The 21,184-nt window shown below is 41.4% G+C and overlaps 1 protein-coding gene across 3 annotated transcripts in view; it reads left to right on the plus strand.

The window, feature by feature from the left end:
* RAI14 (retinoic acid induced 14) overlaps positions 1–16,222 on the plus strand; it is an 85,277-nt gene extending 69,055 nt beyond the window's left edge. For 2 of the 3 annotated variants that reach the window (XM_014268324.3, XM_026794616.2), the window contains 13 exons: positions 1,464–1,521; positions 1,718–1,788; positions 3,149–3,255; positions 5,492–5,670; positions 6,288–6,316; positions 7,239–7,325; positions 8,063–8,149; positions 8,838–8,898; positions 9,214–9,332; positions 9,846–11,357; positions 12,126–12,275; positions 13,871–13,936; positions 14,200–16,222. In XM_014268324.3, coding sequence (XP_014123799.2) covers positions 1,464–1,521; positions 1,718–1,788; positions 3,149–3,255; positions 5,492–5,670; positions 6,288–6,316; positions 7,239–7,325; positions 8,063–8,149; positions 8,838–8,898; positions 9,214–9,332; positions 9,846–11,357; positions 12,126–12,275; positions 13,871–13,936; positions 14,200–14,277 — 2,604 coding nt within the window. In that variant the 3' untranslated portion in view covers positions 14,278–16,222. The remainder of the gene's footprint in view (positions 1–1,463; positions 1,522–1,717; positions 1,789–3,148; positions 3,256–5,491; positions 5,671–6,287; positions 6,317–7,238; positions 7,326–8,062; positions 8,150–8,837; positions 8,899–9,213; positions 9,333–9,845; positions 11,358–12,125; positions 12,276–13,870; positions 13,937–14,199) is intronic. The other variant, XM_014268326.3, reaches the window with a different exon arrangement.
* Positions 16,223–21,184: the final 4,962 nt, after the last annotated feature.

Raw genomic sequence — 21,184 nt, forward strand, 5'->3', positions numbered from 1 at the left:
GCTGGTGCTGCACCTGGGAGAGCCAAATGTGTCCTGGGCTGCACCCAGAGCCCCGTGGGCAGCAGGGCAGGGAGGGGATTCTGCCCCTCTGCTCTGCTGAGACCCACCTGGAGCACTGCATCCAGCCCTGGGCTCCCAGCACAGGAACCACAGGGACCTGCTGGAGCCTGCACAGAGCAGGGCCATGAAGGTGATCAGAGGGATGCCTTGGGAGTTTACCTAGGACAGAGGCTGGAGAGTGTTAAAGGAATAAAGTAGATATTTATTAGAAAGGCCTTCAAAGGATACACCTTGGGCAGCACAAGAACCTGGCCAAGGCTACACCCAAGATGGACAATGGGTCACGAGTTTTCATTTTTATAAGTTTTGGTCCATTCAATATTAGGATTAATTGTCCCATCACAGCTTCAGGTTATGAAGTCACATCCTCCCAGATTGCTCTCCTCAATTTGGTGTTGTTGTACTTTTTTGGGCCTGAAGCTGCAACGGTGTCCTTGGACATCTTGGAAATCCTTGGAATAGGATTGTTTTGTCTAACTAAACTGTGAAGAGAACTTGCTAATGCTTTATATGGAGTTCAGACTTATGAACTAATGCAGTACAGAATCTGGATAATATGAAAGCTAAAACTTAAGTCATCAAGAGGGATGGAGCACATCTGCTGTGAGGAAAAAGGCTGCGACTGTGGTGTTTAGCCTGGAGAAGAGAAGGGTCCCAGGAGACCTTAGAGTGCTATTCAATATCTAAAGGGGCCACACAAGAAAACCAAAGAGGGAGTTTTTACTTGGGTATGTCGTGATAGGACAAGTGGCAAGGGCTCAAACTGCAGGAGGGTAGGTTTAGATTCAGTATTAGGAAGAAATTCTTTACTGTGAGGCACAGGTTGAGCAGAGAAGCTCTGGATGCCCCATCCCTGGCAGTGCTCAAGGCCACGTTGGATGGAGTATTGAGCAACCTGGTCTAGTGGAACATGACCCTGCCCATGGCAGGGAGTTAGAACGAGAAGATCTTTAAGGTCTTTTCTAATCCAAACCTTGGCATGGTTCTATGAAATGCAGGACAAATTGCCTTAGGACATGGTTGCTTTAGCTTTTACTCTAATGTTAAAAAGAAAAAAAAAACCTGAGGCAAAAGAGATTTTATTTACTGATTTATTTATTACTTTATTTATTTATGTATTTATTTACTTTTTTATTTACTGACTTAAATTATTCTGAAACCATAACAGTTTTTAGGGACAGTTCTCTTAACCATGAAGATTTCCTGTGACTTCAATATAAGTTGGTGTGAAGACAGGAAATACCAGATTGGTAGAGAGAGAAGCTGTACCTTCCTTCAGTGTTCTTCTCCAAAGCAGCACATAATTATTTTTGCAAAGATGTTAAGCACTCTGTCTATAAAACATATGTTTCATTTTCTTTGTATTTCTCTAATTGCTTTTTCTCCTTTTCCTTATTGTGCAGAGTAAATGCCCAGCCGACACCACTGACAATTCTGGGAAAACAGCTTTACATTATGCAGGTAACTTCTTTGATGAAACTTTGTACTGCTTTGTTGTGCTTAATATTCCTAGCTTATCAGCCAAAATTTCTTTCTGTACCCCACTGCAATGCTTCAGTATTGCAAATGGAAGTGTGGGACACAAATTTTGATATTGGGGTTTAATGGACTTTCACAGTTGTCTTGTTTTTTTTAATTTAATTTAATTTTGTTTTAGCTGCATGTGGGTGTCTTCAGGCAGTTCAACTCCTGTGTGAGCAGAAATGTCCCATTAACATCAAAGATTTGGTATGTACCTCCTCTCCTATGTGTACTGCAGATACTTCAGAACTTTTATCACCCTCATTCCATGTGTTACCATGCTCCATCTTGGGTGAAGTCATTGAAAGCAGTGCTGTGCTCACACCTTCAGGGTTTCTCTGCTGGAGGAAGTTCCTTTTGCAGCTTGCCATTGCAGAGGTGTGGAAGCACTTCACAATCTGATACCGCAGTGGCAGGGTTTGCTGATTGTTGAGACATTGGCACAGGTAGCTACAATCAATTCTTACACCTTCAAAACATAATTAAAAGTGTCCCCAGGAGGCTTTGGAAGAGGCCCCGTATGTGGCCAAGGGCTGCAAAATGCTCACAAAGCCCAGTCAGAGCATGACATACCTGAGGGGAACAAATATACCTCATATACTCCAAAGGCTCAGAGACACTGCTGTGAAATGTCTACAACCAACCAGGTCTGGCTTTGAGAATGATCCCTGATAGAAAACCTAATGACAAAAGGAAAGGATCTGTAAAGCACAGGCCAGGCAGAAAGTGATAAAGATACTTAAAATTGTTTGGTTTTGGCTTTGGTATATATCTGGTCTTTCTAGCGAAAACAAATATGTCACAGACATGGACATCTGATCTAAGATTTCAGCAGATGCATTTTAAAGGCATAAAAGGTTTTTTCAGTCTTAAGGCTGTAGGAATATCTTAAAAATGTCCTGAGCTACATCATGCCCAGGTATAAGAAAGAGAGAGACCAGCTTCAGAGGTGCATGACAAAATGGTAAGGAATGATCAGAATTTGGGTAGTGGACCTAACCGGGAAATTCCAGTTAGCTACTAGTAAAAAAATAGCCTCACCTTGAAGGTGGTCAGACACTGGAACTTGTACTTAGAGCTGTGTCTTTACCTTTGGAGATGCTTAAAATGTGACGGGACAAGTCTCTGAGCAATGTGCTGAAACTTGAAGTCTGTCAAGCTCTGGTTAGAGAAAGAAGTGGGAGAAACCCCAGATGCCTCTAAAGCTGTCTTCCAAACTGTTATTCCATGACTTCATGAAATCTTGTATTTTTGCCTAATACTTAGTTAAAATTGCCAATTTTTTTATGGAGCTACAGAAAGATATTTTGTAGTTTCAAAATAATTGTGTTTTAGCATTAAGCAAACAGCAAAGGGAGTACAAAGCAAGTTCCTGCTCCCTGTGTTTTGTATCATCCCAAACAGACTAGAAAGGAATTATGCAGCTATGTTTATGGTACACATGAAAAATGTACTATTACCACCTCAGTTTTGCTATGTAAAGGTAAAATTTGCAGCTGACTTTAGATCTCAATGTGTTTTTATAAGTGGATGGAATACTTCATAGTTTCTTTATATGCATTTCTAGGATGGGAATATACCTCTGCTGCTTGCAGTACAAAATGGTCATACAGAAGTCTGCAAATACCTTCTTGATCATGGAGCAGACATCAACACCAGGGATAAAAATGGAAGGTACAGCACATTAACATGTTGATTCTTCACCAAAGCTGACTGTCAGATGAAAATTTCTTCTCAAGTCCTTCCCAAAATAGTTGATGTTAGGTGAAATAATGCTTTCTGTACTAGACAGCATATCCAGATTGCTGAGAATGCTTACAGAATTCTGACTGAAGTAAAAGATGAAGCAGAAACTGTGTGGCTATAAAACTAATCTGCCTGTATTCCCTTGGGATACCAGAGCATTTAAATTATTCCTGTACAAATATGATTGACAGAACTCACCCACACATCACTTTCTAAATATCCCAGATAAAATGCTGCTGTCTTCTTGGAATGAGTTAATACCTCCAACTTAAATCCTTAAAACTGCTAGTTGTGAGCAAAATCTGTGAGGGTTGCTTTTTCTGCCATAATGCAGCCACAGCAGTAAGAAAAAAAAAATATAGTAAATCTCTATGGTGGAGATGCTGTTTTTTAAGAAGGTGCCAATTTGAGATTTTTCTGCATGAAGAGATAGTGCAAATATCAGACAACTTATTAAAAAGCAACATCCTTGTAGTGAAAAATGCACTTGTTCTGATGATACTGACAAAGATCAAGAGTCTTATAAAATTATGGACTATTTTATAAACAGCTGGTTAAATTGTGGAGGTAAGGCAGGATACTGACAAGACTTGGCACTTACACTTCATAGCAATTTTGATTATTCTGTGTGACACAATGCTGATTCTGTTCTCTGGTGGCACCTGTGAATATAAGACTGGGCCCTAACTTGTTTTTTATCAGTCCAAAGTTCATTAGAGCACTCTTAATTTCCAGGTGTCTGAAGAAAACCCCTTTGTTTTCTGTCAGTTTTCGTGGCCTCATTGGTGCTTTGAACCTGAGGTGCTGCACATTCTGGGGCCTCTGCCTTCCCCTCGCTCTCCTAGTGTTTAATCAGCAGACAGTGTTAAGGCTTTTGGCTTTAATTGGATGAAGGAGTTTCTGTCACAGATAGGACTCCCATTTTTGTATTTTTTTTAAGATAGCACTGTATGTAGAAGCAGCAAAACATTGTAACATGGAATGTGCTGGTTTACTTCTTGCTTTAATTGTGATGAGGGTAGTGACTAGTCCTGCCCCTCATGTTCACAGAAGTAGTTAAGATTTTACTGAAACAGGAGAAACCTCACTGGGAGAAGATGCCTTGGAAAATGGCATCTCCAGATTCCTATCATATCCAGACTAAGTGAATTATTTTGGTAATCTAAAACCATCCCTGTGACTCTGGAGGTGTTATCCAAGTTATCACTCACCACTACTTTTAGCACAGTACTGCAACACCATCACTTTTCCAAGTGACTCACCCATTAGAGGGAGTGTGTTTAATTCATTAGTGAAACTGTTTTCTTAATAGTTAGCAAATATTATTGCTGTAGTAACTTTTCAGCATTGTATCTGCACTGAGGAATGTATTTGGCAGTAAACTTGGCCAACCTATTAGGCATATTTTCATGCTGAGAAAGGAGAGCTGTGACTGAGCAGGAAGGCAGTATTAGAGCATGCTTGAAAGGGGAGGCTTTCTGTGTGTTTGTAATTATTCTGTATGTCTCTTATGACCCCTTCAAAAAATTGAGAAAAGCAGATACATGTTAAGAAAAGATTCCTTCTGTATGCTATGCTTACTCCAGGAGCTATCTCTGTGCAGCTGCCCTGTGTAGGAAAGGGAATTGTTTGTGCTGTCATGAAATCCTTTCTTTTTTTTAGGCTGACAGTAGCACAGGGTTTGAGGTCAAACTCATCTGTTGGACTCACTGAAGATCTTTTATATTTACTTTTTTTTTTTGATTGAAATCTGTTTGTCTGCTTTGTCTCGAACACAACATGTGGAGGAGAAGACAACACATGGAAAGAAGTAAAGGTTTTCTTGTTGTACCACCACTGCAATCAGAGTGTAGCAATGAGGTTTGTTTGTCTGACTTTACCCTGCAGCCATTTCTATCTATGACTCTCCTCTCAGCCTCATGAAGCCATATTTAGAAATGTTTGCAGACCTGTATTTGCAGCTGGAGTGTATGAGGAAGAGGAGGAAGAGCTGGCAAGGAGAAAGAGAAGCCACATTTATGTACCAATAAACATGCTGATGGAATTTTGGACTTTATTGCACAATAACAGTCACAATATTTTTTTTCCCCAAAGAAATGAGCTGCTAAAGAGAATGCCTTGACACTTGCTGTTTGTATTTTGTTTTTTTTCTTCTCTTGTTCAGAACTGCTTTGATGATGGCTTGTGAAGCTAGTAACCTTAACATGGTGGAAGCTTTCCTTAGGAGAGGTGCAGATGTCAGTTTAGTAGATGTCTTTGGACAGAATGCTCTGCATTACGCCAAGCTCTCCGAGAATACAGGGATCCAGAATATCCTGTCGTCGAAGATATCGCAGGACGTGGGTATGTGAGAGAGGCTGACCTGCCCTTTGTCACTTCTTGATTTAGCACTGAGCAAATTTACTTAAAAGTGTAGCCTGAAATGCTGCAAAAGTCATTTGGCTATCTGGCTGAGACTTCCCAAAAACTCTTTGGTGTTGATGGTAATATTTAGCATGGGATAAAACCCTGAGCAGGCCAAAAAGAGGTGTTTTGGAGAAAGACAAGTTGATGTAGCAGCATCATGAAATTTTGCATACAATTTGGAATGGATTTTCTTTTGTACATAGAACCCCTCAGCAGAGGGGTTGGAGAAGGAACTAAAGCAGGCAGAGCATTTTATGGTCAAACTACAATGGATTTCTGAAGTAGGAAATTTAATGCATAAGAATGGTGCAAGACCAGAATAAGAATTGTCATGATTCTTCACATTTTGTCTCAAAATGAAACCAGACAGTAGCAGAGAAAGAATGTGATTGAAATGGAATTTGCAAATTGTACTTTTCAGGTGTCAGACAGGAATTCAAAAACCAAACCATTTATCTATGGTATGGGAAGCAGAGCAGAGAGGTGGGTCAAAAGTAGAAAGTAATTCTTCCTTTAATAACTTCTCTTTATTCCACTTCTTTTCTGCTCCACAGAGGCAAAGTCTCCAACAAAAGTGAAGCAGGTATTTGTCCTTTTGGTTTTGAAAATACTCTGACTCTTTAGACTTGTAACATAACAAAAAACAGTAACAGAAGCACTAGTAAGTGTCATTGTGAGATGGGTTGCCATGACTACCATGTAATGGAAAAGGTTTTTCTTGCTTAGGTAAGAAATGTGTTTCAGGAACACTACTTTTAGACTTGGCTTCTCTGTGTAACAGCAGCCAGGACCCTTGGTGAGGGGAGAAAAGGAGGAGCAGTGTGTATGTGCATGTGTGCTGGGATGATTCCGCTTTCCTCATGTGTAGGGCAGGCTCTTTGAATTACAGAAAAGAGACCTGGAGAAATTCTTTCTAAAACATAAAATTAAAGGTTATCCCTGGTTTTGCTGGAGACCCCCTTCCTGTGACAATCACAGCAGATTTAGACAATTAAATTAGTTTCTTACGTTTTTCATTCAGTGTCATATCTTGGAGTGCAAGTAGACCTTGTAGACCTGCTGGTGGCTGGGAAGTAGACAAGGGTGCAATGCATTGGTCATTCCTTCTCTGAGTGCAGAGGTGGGTTTTTTGGGGGCTCAGGCAGAAGCTGGTGGAGAGGAAAAATGGTAGCTGTGAAGAATGGCATGACTGGGCTGTGTGTGAATGGAAGTGTTTTAAGGTCACTGGTGCTAAACCTATTGTCAGCTTCTGCTTTTTCACTAAATCTTGTTTGTTTTCACTGAAGCATGGTTTACAAGGGAGCAGATTCTTATTGTCAGGCATGTTTAATATCTTTGTGTTAGTAGAGATGTGGTCTTTACCCAGGGGGAAAAAGGCACTGCATGAGCTGCTAAAGTTGATATTAATGTGGGATTTATTTTTTATATTTTTTTATTAAACAACTTGCTCAGACTTTACTAACCAAACTAACAAACCTACCTTTTCTGGCTGGTGAAACTTTCAGCATGATCAAGGCTCTAAATTAAGTTCAGAAAGAAGTGGAACTCCAAAAAAACGCAAAGCCCCACCTCCTCCTATCAGTCCTATTCAGGTAAAGAAAAGACTAATTTTGAGATGCTTTTAGGGGATATAAAGCATTTTGAACATTATTAGAGTTATGTGGGCAGGATTTTCTCTGTCACTGTTATTTTATGTGCCTGTCTTACCATGAGTGCTTTTCCTTACATTAGGATGACACCATGAAAGCTCATGTTGCTTAGATTAACTAAGCAAAATTGCTTAAAATACAGCATGGTCCAAGATACAACTGTACAAATTTTACTGTACAATTGCTTCTTCCAAATAAAGTTGTTGTTCTTTTGCTGATTTCAATAAGTAAATGATGAGTTCTTTATATTTTAGTTATACATATATATGGATATATATTATTATGGGCATATAAGCATATCAAAATAAAATACTTAACTGCATTTTGGTACTATATAAGTCTATTTAATAGTTAGGGTTAGTCTTAAACCAGAATGTAACCTGTGTAACAGCTACACTTCTTATGTGATAATGATTCAGAAGGGCACTAAATAATTAGGTCTGTTCTCTGAAAGTAATCTAGGATTGTGACTTATATTAGTGCAGGTAAAAGTACTCTTTAATGCATGTGTATGTATGTATGTATGTGTATATATATATAGATACAGGTATATATGTGTGTGTGTATATATATATATATATACACACATATATACATAAATATAGATATGGGCACATGTTAGGGAGATACCTGTAGGTGAATGTATGTATACATACCTATTTATATAAAATTTTTTACAGGTTAATGATTTATCCTCTCCACTCTCATCAACTTCAACTCCCATGACTGGAAAAGGACAGGCTTTCTTTGCTGATCAAGTGTGCAAGGTATCAGTGTTCCATTCTTATGAGCTATGGGAAGGAAAGTACAGGATCTGTTTTGCTTGATGTTCTGTTTTGATGACTGCAGAGTCTCCTGTGACTTAATTAGCTGAATTTTAGGAACAAAAGCGAATCCAAATCTATTTAAATGGAATTCATAAAACAAGCCTAAAGATTACTTTAATGTGTGAAAAATATGTACACATAAATAGTCATAGGTGAGTTAGTGTTTAGAAGTATGGTTATGAAGGTATTAATGTTCCAATAGTTCAATTTCTAACATCAGCAAAGTGCATGGAATTGGGCTGTGCAAAGAGAGACCATTTTACCAAAAGAAGTCAGTGAAAAAGTTGAGTGTGTTCTGTCTGATCTTTACCTTGTGTTGCTGAAGATTTCTTTAAGCACATGTCAGTATGTTGCTATTACTTATCAGAAGGTTTGTAGTCTTCCAAACTATTTACAAGATGCCTGTGTTTCATTAGTATTTAATGGGAATTGGGCAATGGAACTTGAATGGCTTTAGCACATTTTGAAATACTGGACACATGCTACAATTAAATAAGACCTCAGAAATAAAAGACATCCACTTGGACAGGCTTTATCCAGCACAATCTATACTGCCTATAATTCTTTTTGCTGAATTGTCCAGCTTTACATCTGCTTTCTGTGAAAATGTTTTCTTTTGATGTCTTAGCAGGAGGAATTCAGCTCCTTTCACAAGGATAATAAAGACAGACTGAGTGACAGCACAACAGGTACACAATTAATCTTTATCTCATTAGGTATTTCAGGTGGCACAAAATGCTGAAAGCCTCTGTATCTTTCTACTTAGAACATGAGACACACTAAGGATTGAGAGTGTTGTTTTGTAATTCCACAGGCAGCTCCCCACCAAACATTCTGCTTCTACTACATTAACCTAACACACTCTTGGGGAGTTTGTAGGAACAGTTTGCTTGCTCGTTGAATTTAGTGGTCATGGGAACAAGCTGTTTAAATGTTGGAATAGCTAACTAAATAGCATTTCAGCTTTTTTAAACCTTTTGAATCTTTTTTTTTTCCTTCTGAAGGTGCTGATAGTTTATTGGATGTGAGTTCTGAAGCTGACCAACAAGATCTACTTTTGTTGATGCAAGCAAAAATTGCCTCTTTAACATTGCACAATAAGGAGCTGCAGGACAAATTACAGGTGTCATATTTTTGTGCTGTTCTGATGTTCTCTTAATCTGCTAGGCAGAACAAAGAGCTGCTTACTGTTTTAAAGAGTTGTACTGTAAAGATCTTTTAATGAGCTTGTTGGTAAGATCATGGAAGCACTCTGCCCCAAAGGATTAAATCAGTGTTTTGATCTTCTCACTTTTCCCATAAATTACTGAATAACTTTGTTTATTATGATAACTACATTCTAAAATATGTTGTTAACAGTTGTGCTAGAAGAATTTTAATTTGCATAGCTTTGATTATTAGCTTATGGAGCTCAGCCCAGACTTTCAGAGGAGCTTGGCACTTACTGCCTTCTCTCGCTGTAGATGACTAAGTGGGAGCAGCTGAGTTTTGAACTTTTCTGGAAGTTTCTTCCATGGCTCTTTTATCATCTGTCTCTGTAGCATGTGGCAATACTTCCTTGCTTACTCTATTCTAAAACAATTAGAATCATGTACTTGGTTTCATTGTGCAATTGTTGGTGGGTTTTTTTGGACAGGAAAGAACACCTAAAGAAGGGGATTCAGCTGTAGAATCGTATTCATTCCAAACACAGTTTCAGCAAACAGCAGAGAGACAAAATGAGTTCTTGGTGCAGGAGCTGAAGCCTACATTAAATGCCACTCAAATCCAAGAAAAGTTGACAAGCCCCAGAGAAGTAAAAATAAAGTACCTCCAGGAAGACTTAAAGGATGTGCAGAGAAAATTAGAGAATTCTGAAGCCAAAAGAAAGCATGTGGAAACTCAAGTCCAGTATAGAGTCCCAGAAGCAGATCATTTAAATAGCCCAGACATTTCAGAAAATGGTTCTGATCTTAATTTGAAGTTCGAAGAAATTCAAAACAGGCATGAGGAAGCTGTGAAAGAGATTTTGAATATGCAAAGGCAAAAGAAGACAGGTCTTGTTTCCTCTGAAAGTGAAGAAACCATTTCTGATGTGAGTATGTTGAAGGTTACATATGGAGAAGTTGAAGCACTTAAGCAAGAATTGAAGAAAGCTTTGGAGGAAAGCGAAAGACAAAAAGAAAAAGTGAGAGAGCTACAGAAGAAGTTTGAAGAGAGAGAGCAAAAGATGGCAGGCAAATTGTCTGTGGAAGAGTGTGAAGAAATGAAGAATTCATATTGTTCAGTTATTGATAACATTAATCAAGAGAAAGCATTGCTGATTGAGAGGTACAAGGAAGGGCAAGAGGAAATTAAAAGGCTACAGGACAAGCTGACAAATCAGATGCAGTTGGAATCTGGTGCTGAAGCTGGAGAAAGGAAAGATGTGATGCTCAGAAAGATAGATGATCTCAACAGGCAACTTAGTGAATTGTCTCAGTTGTACCAGGAAGCACAAACAGAGCTTGAAGACTATAGGAAGAAAAAAACTCTAGATGATATAGCTTCAGACTACATTCCTAGAGATGAACATGAGAAACTGATGGAGGTAACAAATTCTTTGAGATACAAAGCAGAAAATGAGTTATCAGAAATGAAATCCCAGTACACAAAAGTATTAGATGAATCAGAAGAACTCAAGCAACTGTTAGACAGTCAGAAACAAAACTCTTTGCCAATTACTGAACACCGTCAGGTAATCAATGCACTCAGAAATACCATAAAGGAGATGGAGGAAGAAATAAATGAGCTCAAACGACTACTTAGCAACAAGGAAAGCGAATTAAGAAACTTGGAAAAGGAGTTACTGGAAGAAAAAGCTGCAATTAATGAAGCCATGGTACCCAAGGCCACATTTGAAAAGCTCCAGTCCTCACTAGAGGGTGAAGTTAGTGTTTTGTCATCCAAACTGAAGGATGTAATCCGAGAGAAGGAAAATATATCCTTAGATGCCATGAAACTGAGAAACGAAATTTTGCACTTGAAAGAAGCAAAAGAAGGTATGCATACTCTGCTTGAAGCAAAGGAACGGGAGGTGACTGATCTTCAGCACAAGTACCACCAAGTTCAAGAAGCTCTTACTGAAATGAAACACTCATCAAAACTAGAAGAAGATAAAGACAAAAAGGTCAGTGATTCAGTACAGTGGAGGGGTAGTGTGAGTTCCGAGTGCAAAGAGTGTTTACTGGTGCATGAGTGCCCCAACAATGTTGGTTCAGGTACCTTCCGAGTGCATTTCCCCCTCTGAAAATCCAGGTATGGCAGGCAAAAGGGTTTTCTCTATGTTTGGCTTTGCAGTTGGTTTCCCTCCCCTGTGGAGATAGACACAATCTTTCAATTTACCTCTTTTAAGTTCTGCCTAGGTTGGGTTTGCACTATTCAGGCAGCTGAAGTCAAAGAAGTGAGATTTACGGCAGGAAGATATTCCAGAGGCGACAAGAAAACAAAGTATCAGGAAGGAGCAAAAATTCAGTGTTACTACATGTTACTACATTATCTCAACCACAGCATGATTTGACTAATTTTCCTCTGCAGCTACCATATCCATCACTACAAATTCCTTTATCCAGAGCTGTGCATTTTGGTAGCTGTGAATAGCTGGCCTGTGTTTGGTTCAGCAGCAGAATTTGCAAAGGTGGTAAATGCAGCCCTTCTTGTTAAATATTGCTGATGTTCAGAGCAAGGAGTGCAATTTGAATAGACTGGACTAGGATGGGGAATCGAGGAGCATTGTAACCCTTTGCTTACGTGACATCTCTGTTTGTCCATAGAGTTTATTTACAATTTGGTTTTCCCCACTTCTTAGATTTAAGTCACAAATAACTCAAAGATAAGGCACACAGGAATACAGTATGCATGGCATCTTTTAATGAAAACCTCTGTTTTGCCTCCCTAGATCAATGAAATGTCCAAGGAAATTAGCAAATTAAAAGAAGCGTTGAACAGCCTTTCTCAGCTCTCCTACTCAACCAGTGCCCCCAAAAGACAAAGCCAGCAGCTGGAGGTGTTGCAGCAACAAGTGAAGCAGTTGCAAAACCAACTGACTGTAAGTGTGACAGTTTGTAAACCTAACATTAGTCCCAGTTCTCCAAAGAAACCTGTACTGTTCTTCACTCTGCCTTATTTAAAATAGAGTACAGTCAGTGAGTACATGGAAAAGAATCTTCATCCAAAAAATTATGATGTATGATCAGTTTGCAGAAGGTTTTCAAGAACATTCATCAGCTGAAGTTGTTTTGGGGTTTTAAGATTTTTGGAAGAAAGTATGTGGTTTCCTGTCAAGCAAATGCATCTTTTTATGGGGAGCAGAGTTCATTCTCTGAAATTCTGAATGCCTTAAGAGATATTTTTTTTTTAATTTTGTTGTTTGTGTGTGAAAGGTCCAGTCTTCTAAGCTGGGTTGAGTCATAATTGATATTTCCTAGAGCTTGCCTGCCCAGAGGAGAGTACTTTATCCACTGCTGAGGATGAAAAGAAGGTATTGTCCACTGGAGGCCTTTGGTGAGGGCTCTGGAGTGCCTCTGAGAGGAGAATTCCCAGACTGACATGCTCAGTGGTGTCTGCTTCCTACCTTTCCCAGCAGAAAAAGAGAGGGCTCAGTATGCCAGAAGAGCTCCCTTGCAGGCAGGAGAAATAGTAGGCACAGCATGCTGTCAGTGTGAAGGGCCAGACTTTCTTGTTCCAGTCCTCCATGTGTGAAAGGACTCTTCACCTCCCAATAATTAGGATCAGCAAAGTATTGTAAAAGTGCAAAGGTATACAGCACATTGGGAAAGCAGGTAACATTTAAAACAGGACAGAAGCACTCTTTCCTTCCTGTAGGTTAGCTTTCCTAACAACTTAATGTATCTTTGGAAAGGTGGCTTATGATCTGTGGTCATTGAAAAGGATTGGGTGGCATTCATCAGGTCAGGGCCCTGCAGGGTAAGCACCTCCTTTCACCTGGGAAGGCATCAGCTCCAGCAGAGGGGTTGATGCCTTTTTCAGGCTCACCTAGAAACTGAGGCCAGACAGAATTAAGAGTAGGGTGTCCATATTATATATATATATATATATATATATATATATATATATATATATATCCAAATATTTCCAAATATATGTATCCAAATATATCCAAACAATTCCTCTCTAGCTACCAGCCTAGAGAGGAATTGTTTTGTCTAAATGAAATGGGAGAACAGTAGCTGACAGGCTATGGACTTGTAGAGTTATACCCTAAAGCAGTACAGGATTTGAAAAATATAAAAGCTAAAATCCCAAGGCATCAGGGCCACTGCTTTCAGGGAAGAGCTGAGTTGCGGTTCAGAATTGATTTGTCAGAGTTCTGTTGTCTTTCCTCATTTCTGGCTGCTGATAAGCTTGGAAATACAGTATGTGCTCATTCCACACCTTTGCAGCTCAGTACTTGTTAAAACTCACGATATCACCAGCTCTTTTACTGGGATAGATAGAACTACAGCATTTTCCTGGACATGCTTCCAAACAATTTTGAGTGCCTGGTGACACAACACTGTTGGAACTGGTTTTCAATGCATTAATAAGACTATGTCTTGAATTCTCCCAGTCAGAATCTGCTTGGGGAGTTCTGAGTTCAATAGTTCTGAATGCTCTATGCCTTTCTGCTTAACTGTTTTTTAGGAAACAAAGAAACAACACCAGGAAATTGTCTCAGTTTACAGGATGCACCTTCTCTATGCTGTGCAGGTACGGTTGCATGTTGTCAGTCACTCAGTGTCAGTGTATTAACTGAAAATGTTTCTTCTGCAGATCTAGTAAGAATTTTGCATGTTTTCACTTAGAAAACATCCCTCCCATAAGGTATGACAGCTCAAGAGCAATTTTAACACTGCTTCCACTTGGGAAATTGATCTAATTTATATACCTGAAAATTAGTTTGTCAATGTTCTGAAAGACTGGAGCTGCATTCATTCAATCATCTTTTTTTCTCTCTCTCTCTCTTTGTCTAGGGTCAAATGGATGAAGATGTCCAGAAAGTGCTTAAACAAATTTTATCAATGTGTAAAAGCCAATCACAAAAAAAGTAAACAAAAAAGCCAAGGAAAACTCCCTATTTTTATTAACCCTGTTATGGTTCTTTTATCTAGATTTGCCTTAACATAAGATTTCAAATTGGCAATTTGCTGCTTTTGTGTTACTGTGCTATTTGTGAGGGGGATATATTTGTCTGTCTGTACCACTTCCATGTGCATTTCCATGTGCAGTAGCTAAACACATGCCTGCTTTTTATACCCAAAACTCAAGTATGTTCTTCAGACTTTTTACATAGGCCACTCCATGTCGTGTTTACCCTGTGAGTACTTTTCCAGCTTCCTCCACCAGCAGCAGGCTAACCTGGAGGAAAGCACTGGTGTTGCCTGGCTAAAGGTGAAATTCTCTGTGAGGTCTTCTGCACTGATTATAAGCTGCATCTCGTTACTGGGTGTGTTTGGTGCTGCAGCACTCAGGTTGCTGACATTTTGCCACATGCAGCCTTTGGCAGAGCAGAAGTGAACCTTGCAGCAGCGAGCAGGAGTAGATATTTATGCTGAGCCAGAACCTCGAACAGCTACACTTCCTGGTGCAATGTTATTTAAGATTAACACACTAAAACGTGGCTGCCCCAGTTCACCCAATGCACTGAGTACACAAAACCCATACCATGCTTCATAGTTTCCTTAACTACCTGGTAGTGGAATGAAACTATTTCAAAAGGTAAAAGCATTAGTTTATTGAAGTCACATACAAACAGAACTGTCTCTATAAACTGCCCTTTGTGATAGGTTTAGCTGTCTATGCAAGCGTTGGCCATGAAGCTCAGGAACAAAACCAGGTCATAAACTTTTAGACAAGGGATTCTAGTGAACACAGGATGTTTACAGTGAATGTCAATGCCTCATACTTCGTAACCTCACTTTTGTAAAGATCTTCTCTGCGGTATATTTTTACTGGCCCTCTAATGAATTTTTTTGTAACGAAACCATTTTTTCTACATAATATTTGCATTAAGCTTATTAACAAATATTTTTAGGTAATTGTGTCTTAGAGAGTTTCTTTTTATACCCCCAAGTACTCAGTAATAGTGAAGCATAGTGAAGTGTTTTCAGTTTGTAAGAAATTTGTATGGATTAATAGACCTGTCTGTCAGTGTGGTCCAGAGCAGTTACGTGTAAAATTCAGCCTGCTGTTCCAAAACAATTTAGGAATTATAGGCAGACAACAGCAGGAGGTGTCAAAAAATTCTGTATGTTGTTTCTAGAGGCTATGGGCATCAATAAAGCCTTTATCAGCACTTCTACATTTAAAGTCAAATAAAAATGCCTGATGTGGAATAGAATGAAACTAAGGAAAAATGTTTTAAGCACACACTGCACTTGAGGGTACAACCATTTTAACAAGCTTGCGGCTTCAATATGGTATTGTGGTTTTTTTTTATTCTATGGGGATATGTCTCTGTTAATAGAGAAATCTTTCAGAGCTATATAATCTATGAAGTTTATATAGAGTCATAATATGACAGGAGTCAGCAGTGCCTCAGGCTGACTGAACTCATAGTGCACTTATATCAGATAATTCCTAACTCTGGCAAAGCTAAATGGATTTTAAAAACAAAAAGAAAACCACCACCTTTGCATCAGTTAGACCTTGGTGTTACTTTTCTTGAGTGGTTTAACTAATGCCGTCTAATTTTGAACAGTATTTTGTAGTTAGACAGCTTTGAAAATGCTCCAAAGAAATGTGAAAAAAATTTTGCTGCATTACTTCAAAAAGAACAAAATTTTAAGCATGCTAATGCTGCAAGTATAAAACTTGATGAACCATTTTGTAGGTTGCTTGATGGATTTAGTCTTCTACTTTGGTTTGGTTTGTATATTTATTACAATTATCTTTGTGGAATATTGGAAATTATATACTACAGCATAACAAGTTTCTTTATATGTAATTTACAAGAAGTTTCCTCATGCAGCGAATAAACTATTTCCTTTTTTTTCATTTTTGTCTTCATTTACTTTTTGTATTGATGGAAATCTCACTACACTGTTCTAACATAGTACAGATGTGTTCTATACCTCCTGTTTAAATGGATGACACAAGAGCCAGGTTTTCCTCCCTGAAACTGAATCTTCACTATTCACTATCTTGATCTGTTATGTGAAATAAATCCAGTCCAAACCCCACGCAGTGAGTTTTGCAGATAATGCCTTCTATTTCATGGATAAGCCATTTCTCACATGGACATCCTGCTAGAGGTAATACAGGTTTCCCATTTGCCACTGGATTTATTCCAGCAAAGTTTAAAGTACCTTCAAGCTGTAGCACTCATCAGTGATGTCCCACAGCTCTTCAAAACTGGTGGTTCTCTGTCACTTGGCACTTCACACACAGAACTGCAATGCGAATGTATCTGAGTGTATGTGCCTATGGGTATGTCTGCTTTTTAAACTTAGTTACACAGTCAGCCCCACTGCCTTTTATCATCTCTTCTCAATTTTATTTGAGAAACTGTTCTATCAGTGACTGATCTTGCCTGAAGGAATCGCATCTCTCGTGATCTCATCCCAGGGCTCTTTAGCCTCTTGTAGCGAATTTCTGCAAACTGCCCAGCACAGGGTTCCCTTTGAAGATGGGCAAGCTGACATGCAGAGTCTGGGCCTGTGGGTGCATCTGCCTAAGCTACTACTCTGAAACATCCACATCTGTTTCTGGCCTCCTGCATGGTCAGTCCAAACAGCATGGGCAGCATTTTTGTAGCAAATTCCTTTCCCTCTCTCCACTGAGTGCATGAGTACTGGGAATAAACTCCTCTTGCCAAACTCACTGCACTATGTCCTGTCACAGTAGGGAATGGTGACAAATGATGGTAGCAGGCTTTAGATGGAATTTGGGAGTAGACAACATTATCCTAGATCTGCATTATCACCTTTTGCTTCTTTTTTTTTTTTTTCTTTTTGTCCCTTTCTCTTGCTGTGCAAACTAAGGACAAGTTCCTGTAAGCAGGTGCTGCCTAGGTTGTTTATCATCTGGCTCTCACGGGGCCCTTGTTTTGCCTGCCCAAATTGACATGAGAAGATAGTGGAAGGTGAAAACACAGAAGATTCCAGCAATAGTCAGAGGATAACTTTTTGCAGTGTGCCTTGTGTCCTTGCTGGACAGATCTTTTGGCTGCAGCAGCACACAGTGTAGCATAACCAACACCTGAGCACAGGGGTCATTATCCTCTGAGATGAGCCTGGGTTCCTGGGCACGTTGCATAGCAGAATTCCTGCTGGAGCCTCTTGGGTAGAAGCACAGGTAGAGCCAATCTTGCCCCTTGCTGGCTGAGCAGGGGCTCAGGGATGGCAGAATGACGTCCTGATTGCCTCCCCACCTCTCCTCGGGGCAGTTCCATGGTGATGTGATGTGCTGTGTGTCAGCATAAGACAGCAAAAGCCCAGGGAAGACCATGGTGCTCTGTGCTGCAGCAAACCACACACAGGGCCCCAGGAGAAGCAGCCAATAAAGGGCCAGTGGAGAAGCTGGCAAGAAATCCCTTGGCAAATGTCATTTCACTATATGGAACTGTTAAAGCCCACTTCCATGTTCTGTGAGTTTGCCCGAGAATAGCTGGCTGGGGGGAAGAGGTGGGTGGGGTGTGATTTCAGCGCTGGGTGATTCAGAGCTACATAAACCACTGCTGCAGCAGGTACATTGTGTTTACACCACAAATCTGCCCTCTGGAGGGGTCTGGCAGAGTGGGGGACCAGCCTGGAGTGTGCAGGGGGATAAGCCAAGAGGCTGGAGTACCACATGGGACATGGGAGGAGAGCTGACTCATGGCACTGGAACAGGGCCCCCATGTCCCCTTTGCCTGTCTGACCTTCCCCAGGGAGGCTCTTGCTTGGCTCAGCCACACCAAAGCATCCTGGGCTGTCTTCACACCAGTGCCAGCCCTCATCTGAGCACGAGGCAGGCACAGAAGGCAGAGGCAATCTGCTCTCAAATGTGGCAGAGACCCAGGTGCTGCAGGCGAGAATCGCTGTCCCAGGTGGTGTGGGCAGTGCAGGGCAGGTCCTGGAGCACAGGCAGGTCCTGTGGCTTTGGATGTCTGGGGGTCAGGGCCTCAGTCTGCTGCTTGGGAGCCAGAGCTGTGCCTGTTGGGAATTGTGTGGGAAAGCTCTGGGCAGGTTTAGGTGTGGAGGTTTCAGTAGCACAGGCAGATGTGATGTACCCCAGCACATATTCCACAGGCACAGCTGTAACACAGCAAACTTTTTCAAGCAAATAGAAATTGGTACAAAACTTTTAGGACAGTTCACTCCCAGTGATGTAAATCATGTTTTAACTGTTGTTTTTGTCTGCCACAGAGAATACTAAAAGTACTGAATTTAATGTCAAAGCACAGTACAAGAGTTTGAGTACCTTGAAACCTTCATCTATAACATCACTTGGTTCTGCAGCTGTGGGTCACTGTGCGTGCTCATGGCTGCTCCCCAGTTCTCAGCAGAGCATTTCACAGAAATGAAGTTTCAAATGCTTTTCTTCATCCCTGCCTCCTCCTCTCTTTGAATCCTTCACAATCCTTTGGAACATAAGTAACAGAGACACTAAGCACAGACTAGAACCATATTTTGTTTTGGTTTTCTATCTGTGTTCTTCTCAGGCAGTAACAAATTCATTCTCCTCAGTCATTTCCTTAAAACCCCTGTCTTAGAATTACTGTGGTAAATTGCAGCTGAATAAAAAGCAGTGATTTAGTGTCTACTAATTTGAGGAAGCCCGAGTTGAAATTTCTGTAACTACAGAACAGATCTACCAGTCAAGCCTGCTGCTGGCAAGAAAGTGATGTGCCTTCCCCAACAACTGCTAATTAGATTTGCCAGACTTCGGTACTGTGTGACAAAAAGTCTTCTTGGAGAAATGACAGCCTCTGTCCCATCAGACACAGTGGTGGCAGACTGCATGGACTGTCACTAACATATGGCTCCTCTGATGACCATTTTTTGCCTTTACACAAGCAGCAAAAATCAGCTTGCTTTTAGCCCTGCTGATGCCAGTCCCCAGTCCTGCAGGTGGCTTTGGGAGGGTCTGTTTTGTGGTACCACCCTTAGCTCCTGGGGCATTTTAGGGCAATGCATTTGTAGGTATTTCCAAACCTTTGGCTGCCCTGACAGACTCTTAATTGATGAGTTTAATACAGGTTAAATCAATCATTGGGCTTTCAGTCTATTTTAAAAGCCTGCTCGCATGCTGATCTGTCCAGATTCACAGTGTTGGCCCTCTTTGCACATTTTCCAACAGCCTGAAATGCTCAGACAGTTGGTAATGGGGCCTCCTACCAGCAGCTGGAGATTGGAAACAGGCACATCTCAGTGACATCATCTCCTGCAAGGGGCTCAGGGCTGGAGCCCACGGGTGTCCGTCTGTCCGTCTGTCTGCTCCCGCCTGCCTGGCTGGGCCCTGCACACTCACGGTGTGCTGCTGTTAACCCTGCCGGGGGGGATGCTGCAGCTGGCACCCTGCTGGTACCCTCAGGAGACTGACGGTGCCTGCATCAAAACACCACCGAGCCTGTATGGGAAGCTCTGTTGCTCTGCTGTAGTCACCTTTCCCTTTGGGATTAGCCAAAATGCTCCTTAGTGATGGCTGGGCTCGGGCCCACAGCATTCTTCCTGCATTCCTTGTCGTGGAGCAGCAACAGTCCCCACACGCTGCACATTCAGAAGCCCTGTCCAAAAATGTTTGGATGCATTTGCTTCTACTTTGGATGCATGACTCTACTGCCCACCAGGAGTCACCCCCAAAGAGTCTGAGGAGCAGGGGGGGTGCTAGATTAAACTGCATTTTCCAGACAAAAATAAAAGAACTCAAAACATTCCTGAGAAAGCAACCTGGCATTCCTTCCCCTTGGAGCCTCCCTGGCAGCTGGAAAATTGTGGGGAGTGACAACTCAAGGCACAAAGGTCTGCACTGCCCCATTCCTGCCAGCAGATTGTCTGGATTCTTGCTGTTCAAAGTGCAGCTCCCAAACAAAGCGGTGCTGCCTCCAGCAGTTGTTGGGGCCACAGCTGGCTGTAAGCACAGCTGGACAGATGTTGCAGAGCTGGTGCACACGTACCTGTGAGGAATTCCAGAGCCAGGCGCCTGCAGGGAGGTCACGGTGGGAGGGCAGGTGCTCCCCTGGTTGTGCCACTTCTGCGTTGTCCCCTGCATTGTCCCCCTGTGCGGAGCCCTGCGCTGCCCGAGGGGGGCTGTGTGGTTTTCAGAGTGTCTCTAAAATTCCTGCCCTTGCTGCCACATGAAGAATTCGTGTCCCTGTCCAACGACCGGGAGGGGGAGGCCAGCAGAGTTTCCTCTGTAGATGCTTTGGCCGGGGGTGTCTGTACTGTGTTCCCTTGCAAATATCTGTATAATTAAAGCCGACCGGGATCACCGAGGCTGGGTTGCAGCATGGAGGAAGAGGAGGTGTGAGCTCTGTGCAGCTCGGTGCAGTCCATGCCTCTCTGACAACTTTTGTAGGAGCTTTTCTGGTGAGCTCCAGAGAGTGATGGCTCACAGTCGCTGCCTGGATATACCCCAGCTCCTCCAGAACCTGTCCCATGCCAGTTTACTAGGAGAATAAATGTGTTTGGCTAGCTTGATGTCCATAAAAAATCAGATTCGTTTCCCGGTGTGCAACAAGCAACTATTTACACACTCAAAGAGAAACACTGATTATTTATTCCAGTGGCACAAGCCTGGGTGCTCAGTGGTGCTCTGCAAATCAAACACACCGACTCTCAAAACTTTTTACTATTTATACACTCTGGCATTAAGGAAACTCCCCAGTCTGGCCATTGTTGAGCCTCTCTGGCAGTCACAATCCCAGTGCCAGACTTTCACAGGTGGGACTGAATCTCCTTCATAGCAGGTGGCTCCAGAGCCAAACACTCCCCTCGCAGTCAGACCAGGATACCTCGCTGGCTCCACCCTAGGTTT

Source organism: Zonotrichia albicollis, chromosome Z (assembly GCF_047830755.1).
Source record: "Zonotrichia albicollis isolate bZonAlb1 chromosome Z, bZonAlb1.hap1, whole genome shotgun sequence".
NCBI classification, from domain to species: Eukaryota; Metazoa; Chordata; class Aves; order Passeriformes; family Passerellidae; genus Zonotrichia; species Zonotrichia albicollis.